Raw genomic sequence first — 8,662 nt, 5'->3', positions numbered from 1 at the left:
ACATCGGCTTTCCTGTATAATGGACCTTCACCTGAGCTTTCGATTTATCGATTGATGAATTCACCAGAAGCGCCTTGATGTGATAGGGAAGGTGATTGGGTGTATGTTTGTTTACTCTTACCTGTCTTGAGGGCGCATCACTTCAAAAGGATTGTAGTTCCCCCACCCATTGCGCACTAATCCCCTTAACTGAACATCATCAAAACGGAAACCAACAACAAAAGCCAACACCACAGACCAAAAACTTCAAGCATCAACCAAGCATCAAAACTGCCTTCAAACATCAATCAATCATCAAATATCAATCAAGTAATTCAAAACAACATGCCTACAAATGTACCTCCAACACCCTTCTGTCACTCCACAGATCACCAACAGAACTAACCAGACGTACTCAGACCTCTTCCCCTTCATATACCACCACCTCCACTTCGCCGACGACAACCCCCTCATCCGTCTCAGTCGGCAATGAAAGCTTTATCACGAGTTCGACTACAAGCACCTCGAGTCCTCGAAGCAGCGAGGCGCTCTCGGCCACTCGACTCAACGACTGGCTGAGCCAGTCATTCAAAGACGAGCCTTGGAACGCACTGAGGAGTGCACGATCTTGAACTTCACCTGCCTACTTCGCTCATTGTTAGGTAGCAGAGAATAATGTAATGATGAAAAGTGTTTACTTGAGGGGATGCTGGATTTGCTGGGTTTTACTGCGTTTTGTTAGAACAGGGCATTTGCGGGTTCAATGCAACTTTACTTTCTCACACCTCTTTCTCTTGGTAAACTTCACTCTGGACATGGTCTTATGATTTACATTGATTCATTATCCTTGGTGTCAAGTCTTAATGAAGACTCGAGTTGCATTACTTGAAGCTATTCTTGAATACAAGGTCACTGTAGCTTCACGACGACGGCACCCACAGAGAATTACTGCGGCTGTCTGATAGTCAACTGCCCATTGCGATATTCCTTCTTATGGTATGCTCAGCAATCTGAAGACTCCAGCACATTATACAAAGCGTTGACTTCCATATCTTCCTTCATCCATAAGTCGTGGGTATCCCGTAAAGATATACCCCTTCACTCCACAATTCTAGCACGCATCCAGGTATTTATAACGGTAACATCGTACAGAAGGACCACCGTTGAACGAAGACACAAAAAGGCCAATGTGTTGTGGCAAGACTATATGAACTCGAAGCTTTCGTCGCCTGAAAATTGTCTCTGGAGAAGCTCCTCATAGATAAAGAGTTCGGCGAGGAATGAATCGCGAGTCGCTGTCAGAAGAGCAACACGGCGTTCGCGTTCGCGCCTTGTGATTACCAAACGTAGAGTATCGCTTGTCAGGTGTCAGCTATGTGTTCGTAGTCTTTAGCACAGTCTCGATTTACCAATAGGCCTGTTGTTGGAAAGCGTGAAAGGCTCGCATGACTCCACGAATCTCCTCAGCAATGACCTGCATTGCCTCGACAAATCTTGGGTCCGTTGTGGTATCCATTTCTATTGGATTCGCCGTTATTCTGGCAGCGCGCGTGGGCAATGCACCGGACATCTGGTCACTGGGTCGAGGTTGTTCGATGACGTCGGGGGAGTTCCGAGCCTGTTGGACTGCGCTTTCGAAGGAAGGGATAACTTGGTTTCGAACGAAATCGGAGTGATTTTCGTTCAAGAATGTGGCAAGAACTCCAGCCTGAGTAGACTGCTCACCCTCGACAGCCGGGTAACCTTGAGCCGCAGAATCCCTCGGAGCAGATGAACGGAGCTGAGTGAAACTGTCGTGTATTTCACTCCAAAACCGGCTTCTCGACTCAACGGGACCAAGGCCAAGTGGGTCATCATCAATAGATGGGTCATCTAAAGTTGCTGGATCACTTTGACTGTCTTCGTCAACACTTGGATGGGTATTTTCGGGTAGAGCAGACTCGGGGCTGTGGCTCGTGTCTGTGGAGTCGTCAAACTCTTCATGTTGACTCGAGTTGTTCTGGTTATCCGACATTTTGGATTATCGAGTGTCTTTGACAAATTGTCACACTGATAATGGGGATGTGTTGGAGCAATGAATGGACAGTGTGCTTGTAAGGTTGTTGTTGTAGAGTGGTGTTATGTTCAGAAGAGAAAATCACTTCTAAAGTAGGCCCTTAACGAGGTGTTTAAGGCCAGTGCTTTTTCAAAGTGAATATGGAATTTGTGTGCAGTTGTTGTGGGAGACTATACTATTGCAAGCATCACCCGTCACGGACAGAACACTAAGCATATTTATAGCAGTGATTGTTCATTGTGTAACGCAGAATGGGAAAGCCTACTTCAATTTCGTTTCCCCAACTTCAAGTCCATTTTCACAACTGACCGTAGTTCCTCTACTGCCGTATTATGTCTTCACTCTACCTTTATGTGGGAAGCGCAAATCAACATCTATTGTGTCTAAGCTACAATGGTCTCGGCACATTCACCAGTTACTGACAGCACACGTTGTCTCGGACTTGTAGAGACCTTTTGTCGGCCACGGTGGTAAGGTTGTAGATTGGGTCTTCATTTAGAACTCCTTCAAGAAGAGCTTCGCCAGACACACTGGTTGGTAGCCTTTACGCCTTGCTGTACTGGTGAATGGAAGATAGGGGGCAGGGCTCAGACTGCTTTAGACATACTAAGCAATTCCACCGTCCGTTTTGGGTTTTAATTGTGCAGTTCGAGTTGAACCTTTTGTAGGAAAGCTCCATTTCCATTGACTTTGTGAAAATGAATATCGATTTGCTGGCTTTTAGTCACTAGCGTCAGCATACAGCCTGCTTGCCTTCTGTTCTGCCTTGCTGGCAACGTGATAATATCTCCCGGCATCTGCTGAGGCTATTTGTTTTGCTGCCTTCAGGGAGCTCATACTCACTTCTTGAAATGCTCACACAAAAGAGTTAGTCTTTTCCACCACCCCTGAGCCAGTAATCCTTTACTCTAGACTCCCTCAATGCAGTCCACGATAGAAACAAGGCTCATGCGAGCAGAGTCTTCTATATAAACAAGGCATTTGGTCAAGCATGACGAGATAGCTCTGGTCTCTACCGTTGTTTTGGCCAGGTGAATACTCAACCTGGGAGCGCACTGACGCAACCAATAACACTGACACAAAGGCCAACGCCCAAACCTACGCGACTATCCTAACAGCCTTCAAACCTACCTTCGATTGCTCTGATGGCTCTTTCTTGCCTCCTCACTTAATACTATGGCTGCTATCGACGATCATGAGACATTCACCTACCTGCCAAGCCCACCTATCCCGAGACACTTACTCCCTCCCCTTCTACTGAAGGGACCAAAACACGTTGCCAATCACTCCAAGTGATAGTCAACTAAGGACTTATCAATTCCTTCCTACCGCGATGCAGTTCTCTTGTGAAAAGCGCCGTGGCCACTTCGACGCGTCGCAGTGAAGGTCAGCCAGACAAAGAGAGGCTACCCGTCAAGGCAGGAGCCACCCAGTGCCTCGAAAGTAATTCCACAGATGAAAGAATATCATAACAGGCATGTGGGTCACTCTATCATCACAGGTCCCTGTCAGATACACATATGAGCTGTCGGTGTATCTGACGATTACAGTGTATAGCAGTGACACTGTATACTATGAGAAGCAGTATGCGTCACAAGCATCGCGTTGACAGCTCTTCGTATCTACCAGATACTATTCGCAGCTACGGTAACCCTGTACAAACTTGAAATGCCAAGCTTAGCGCATCATTCACCTCTGAGAGTTAGGTAAGTAGGCGGTGAGTGCCCGAAACAGGTGAGAGCGCACACACAATCGACAACCAAAACACCACAACACCGACGGTATACCTGCTTAGAGAAACTTCACATGCACTGAGAGCTACGTCTTTAGAAAACTCTACTGCGCAATCCGGCAATACCTCCTGTTCCTCCCGCCGCACTCCTCCCCCTTTCGAAACACAGTAAGCCGATCGCAACGGCGGTAATGACGGCGGCGACGCGTACAAGAGGCTATAGAGGAGCACAGCATGGAAATGATGACAGCTCTGGTATTCGTTTCTCTGTACTGCTGCTCAGCCTGTATAGAAGACGAGCACCGCAACAGAGTGCCTGGCAGGTTGTCCTTGCTGTGACTTGTACCCATGCGCAGCTTTATTGTGCCAGGATATATCACCAGACGCCCACAAAACCTCAATTCTCACCGGATGAAGTTTGTTCTAGTCTTCTCCTACGCCTGTGAACACGATGAGTGCCCTCCATGAGTGTCGGGCATAGTCTTCTTACCGAAACTGCGGCCTACGGCAACATCACTGTGCCAGGGTTTGAATGCAGACGCTCGAACTCTCTCGATATCTTGTAAAGGGCATATACTAGTTCACTGTTACCTCTATGAATAGAACAGGGGCCCTCTAAGACTGGCAGGTACAGTCCTTCACCTCATTCACTGTCTGTGCGCGGTGTCACTGCGTCGAAGTACAAACGCAAGTACCAAACACTTTCGATCGAAAGAGCAACGACGGTGTGCAATGACGGAATTACGCATCGAAAAGAGAGCACGTAGCAAATACAGCAACAGCACTTGTTGCGCCCCTAACTGCGTCGTCTGCAGGCTCGCTTGCTACGCCCTACTTCGGCCCAATCCTGCGTTCAGGACAAAGAAACCTCGTAGCCCGCCGTGGGTCACCTATTTTCCTGTCTATGTGTTGGAGGTATAATACACTTCTCGAGAGCTTCAAGTAAGAAGAAAGGCATAAATCAAGGCGGAGAGCATACGCGACATTGAAGATGGACAAGAAGACCATTGCGCATTGTCACATTTGAACAGCTACGTGCATACCACTGCGTACCAGAAGATGAGACAACACGTCAGCAAGGTCTTCGAATGTGCACTGAGAAGGGAGATTTTCGAAACTACGTACGAACTGAATGCCCTGTCTATACTGTCAAAGACTCTCCAAGGCACACAGAGACCTTTGCGGTGGACGATATCTGGCAGAAGAAACCCTTGTTGATTGGGAGATAGCACAATCCTTTCCAAAGTCCTGAAATGAAACCCTTCATTTTCGCCCTTGAACCGAGTCGAAGCGTGGAACAAACAGTTTGGAGCAACAATGGAACATCCCAATACGCCTTAAGGAAGTCCTCGAGTTGTCTCGTGGAGAGACACAAAGGAACCGTCAAAGAGTGTGCCGCACTATAACAGTTCCCCACACAAGGACACTCTTGACCTTATTCTATTCAATCCTTGGTCAGCTTTGGAAGTGGCAAGAACCTCTCAAGACAATCGATAATGGCTGAAGCACTGGCATCTTGAGTTTCGACATGCTGGCCAAGCAGTGAACGCCAATCCGAAATCTCATGCATCTGTTGCTCTAACAGTGCCGAGGAGACTGCCTCTATTATATCATTGGAAAGTCCCGCGCCTTGGAAATGGAAGCTTTTGATTACGCCATGGTGAACTGTGACACATATCTCTTCACCACTGGGACCTTCAGCATTGAGCGTAAACTGTGGTGTCTGAGACAGAATCCACTCTTTGGTCTATCCGGATTAGCAAAAGGAGCCTGTATTCAAAATCGCGACACATACCTTGAGCTCATCGTAGCCTTTCTTGATTTCCGGTATATTGAGGTATTCATCGCCAACGAAGTCTACGACAGCTTCGCCAACTTTTGCATACATCGCCCCGAATTGCTTCTGCACCTCTTTACGAAAAATGGCGTCGTCCAAGCCAATGTTGCCAACGGGCGAGCTCACACTTTCGACACCTTTTGCCTCGATGAATGGTTTTGCCGGCGATCGAAGATATTGAGGAATGATATGCAAGTTTGGAGAAGCAAGCAATGTCGTCGCATGGTGCAATGCCCTTCCACGGGTGAGCTTGTACGCTGATCCAGAAACTTTCAGTGGCCTAGGTGATGCGCCATCTTCTAGAGTATATGTCGTTCTGTGCGTGTCCTCGGGATCCACTGGAAGCTCTTTATTGCCTTGATCAAGGACAATGTCATGCCTTTCATTGACTCTTGCTCGGTTCACACCAAGTTTGCGTAGGGCGCGTACGACCATTTCAGCGTGCTTGTCACGCGTAAAGTCAGTTCGTGGACATGTAATACTCCAGTTGAGATTGCCCTCGTCATGGAATACAGTGCCACCACCGGAGCGCCGTCGTACAAGTTCTACATTGCCAATTGCAGGCGGCTCGGTCTCTTTCAATTGCGCACTTTGTTTCAAATCGGCGACATTAAGTATGGACAGATTGACCTCAGTCCACGGATTTTGGTTGCGTCCAATAACAACACAAGGCCGGTTGGTGTACAAGAACAGAATGTACGACTCAGGTGGTGACTTCCTGAGGATATAATCCTCTATGGAAAGATTGAGACATGGGTCATCGCTCGTGGAGAGGTAGCTCTGAACTCGGTTTTTCGGGTTGGTGAGCTTCTCCGTAAATGTCGAGAATCTTTTACGACCGTACGCCAGTGGACCGGAAAATCTGGAGCATTGCCTGAATGCATGCGATATTAAATAGATACCCCTGGACGGCGCCATTGCACAGCTCTTTTAAAATGTGGTGTGGGGCGCTGAAGATTGTTTGATGGTAAGTTCATGGTTCAGGAGTCGCCGTCGCGGGTGTCGCCTATCGGAACCGAAAAACATGTCGGAGGTCCGATCCGACTAAGCCCGACCCGACCACATGTCATCTCATCCCAAGAAAAATCAGACGTCAACCTCATCTCATCTATCACGATGTCGGTATTATGCACGCCTACCACCACGAGTCATTATACAGATGCTACAGGCATACATTGCTCCTATGTTTGCATGCAATAAAAGAGCTATCATTGCCATATTGGACTCGACGCTCACTTAGCTATACCGGCCCTGGAGCCCAACTTCCCCACTCTCTTCGCATGGCATGAACGATAAGCTACCCTTCAGTTTGTTCCTATTAATCCCAAAATAGGATCGAGGACCACTTACATATGCAACCCCAGCGAATAATGATACTGTTTGCGTTTTCTCCGGCATTATTTTGGACTGGAATGTTGATGTCCTGCATCTGGAACCTCACTTCTGGAACATTTTCTCAAGACAACATTTTCTCGTCGCTGTCTCGTATATTCCTCCTATGGTCGCATTCTTTATTCAAGATCCATCTCTGTCTCCGCTATCAGTCCTCTCCTCATGTTCGGGTCGTTTTCTTCTACGCATTCCGCCCTCTGGACCTGTTGGACTCGACGTTCTGGTACAGCTCTGAAGATGTTGACAAGACATCACATCGGGCTCTTCCCCAAGTGGACATGTACTCAAGTCCAGCCTTTCTAGGCTGCGGCGCAATGCTTGCAAGTATATCTTGTAAGTATTCTCGGCAGTCATACTATCCCTATGGCCTCGCAATCCATCATCCAACCATGCAGCCTTTTGCTGTATTGGCATCGTTGATGTTGTCTCCTTTGGGTGGTTTATGCTGCCTGCATTGTCACGCATGTGGTACACATCTCTCCCCGTTACGTACCGGCCTTCGCCCATCGGTCATATCTCACGAAGACTCTGTTGTTAGTCTTCGGGCCTTCCATGCAAGTTTGCATATTTATTCTCAAAGGACTTAGGATGTTTCGTGGGTGTGAGGGTTGGTAAAGCATTGATGGATGGATACATCGCGACTCCGGCTCCTACAAGACCAGCCACTTGACCGCCACTCCAGGACTCCTCAACGCCCGCCCCTTCACTTACTTGTATCCCAGTAGCTACGTCACGCACAACACAACCTGAAATGCGCCATGCACTTGCGCAAAACCGTTCATTGTCTTATCCTATGGTAGCTCTCCCTCACTCGACTATATAAGACACCCAATTACCCATCTTCACATCAAAAAACTCCGCATTAGCTTCCTTAGTCTAGTGGTCAGAACTCTCACCTTACAATTTGCAAAGGCTGACAGGTTCGATTCCAGGTTCTTCCATTTCGGTTCGACTTTACGGAATTCGACACGACACTAACCTACAGGTTTAGATAGTTGCTTGCTTGTTTTCCCCTCGTCTCACCAGTACGTCGTTCCAAACCTTTTCTAAGACATTTACTGACTTATTAAACACGTCCCTCTGGGGCATCGGAACGAGCGTACGGGCGCACGACAAGTAAGTAGAAACTCCCGGCCACTAGGCGGGGAAGCAAGGAGTTAATTTTTTTTTGCCATTTTTTTTATTTGCTCAACCTTTTTTTTTTTTTGCCCATCTTGCTTTACTTCTCTTAGCAGAGTGAGGGCAGACACTGCTTTACTTCTCTTAGCAGAGTGGGGGCAGACACTGCTTTACTTCTCTAGCAGAGTGAGGGCAGACAGCAAGATCTAGGTAGGTCAGTAAATGCAGATGTGAAGTCCTCATGAAGGCGTCGAAAACGTCTCTTACCCAGGATATTCTAATGCTACAACATATTCTTTTGTAGACAGATCAACATATTAATGTACTTGAGATAAATACTACAAATTCGAATGCTGTAACTTAGGGCAAAACGGGAGACCTTATATCAGTCAAGGTCTTCGGCTCGGTTCCCCACATGCCGTTGTGATCCCTTGCTTTGAGGGCCAGGACTGCAACACCGAGCCACCCGTGTGGGCGCGGCTCTCACTATTGCATGCGCCTATTTTACGTTCCGGCATTCATTCTCGCCTAGTACTGGTTGCTTGAG

At 47.6% G+C, this 8,662-nt stretch overlaps 4 protein-coding genes across 4 annotated transcripts; 2 read left to right on the top strand and 2 right to left on the bottom strand.

Moving 5' to 3' along the window:
* Positions 1-324: 324 nt before the first annotated feature.
* On the top strand, positions 325-611 carry BU24DRAFT_461045 (uncharacterized protein; the record flags this gene model as incomplete). Its single annotated transcript, XM_033531863.1, has 2 exons — positions 325-336; positions 399-611. 2 exons carry the CDS (start codon positions 325-327, stop codon positions 609-611), a joined length of 225 nt encoding a protein of 74 aa, XP_033386410.1.
* A 571-nt stretch (positions 612-1,182) lies between these two features.
* On the bottom strand, positions 1,183-1,993 carry BU24DRAFT_461044 (uncharacterized protein; the record flags this gene model as incomplete). The annotated part of the gene is made up of 2 exons (XM_033531862.1): positions 1,183-1,336; positions 1,389-1,993. The coding sequence occupies 2 exons, from the start codon at positions 1,991-1,993 to the stop codon at positions 1,183-1,185; spliced, it is 759 nt and encodes a 252-aa protein (XP_033386409.1).
* A 2,864-nt stretch (positions 1,994-4,857) lies between these two features.
* On the bottom strand, positions 4,858-6,569 carry BU24DRAFT_421085 (uncharacterized protein). The gene is made up of 2 exons (XM_033527639.1): positions 5,563-6,569; positions 4,858-5,514 (listed from the first exon to the last, which is right to left on the bottom strand). Exons 1-2 carry the CDS (start codon positions 6,520-6,522, stop codon positions 5,212-5,214), a joined length of 1,263 nt encoding a protein of 420 aa, XP_033386408.1. The 5' UTR covers positions 6,523-6,569; the 3' UTR covers positions 4,858-5,211.
* A 146-nt stretch (positions 6,570-6,715) lies between these two features.
* Positions 6,716-8,032, top strand: BU24DRAFT_368331 (uncharacterized protein). The gene has a single exon (XM_033524368.1). The coding sequence runs from the start codon at positions 6,957-6,959 to the stop codon at positions 7,581-7,583; it is 627 nt and encodes a 208-aa protein (XP_033386407.1). The 5' UTR covers positions 6,716-6,956; the 3' UTR covers positions 7,584-8,032.
* Positions 8,033-8,662: the final 630 nt, after the last annotated feature.

The sequence above is a fragment of the Aaosphaeria arxii genome (genome assembly GCF_010015735.1).
Source record: "Aaosphaeria arxii CBS 175.79 unplaced genomic scaffold BU24scaffold_3, whole genome shotgun sequence".
Lineage (NCBI taxonomy): Eukaryota > Fungi > Ascomycota > Dothideomycetes > Pleosporales > Aaosphaeria > Aaosphaeria arxii.
Note: the sequence above shows the minus strand (reverse complement) of the source record. Positions and strands in the feature narration are given on the sequence as shown.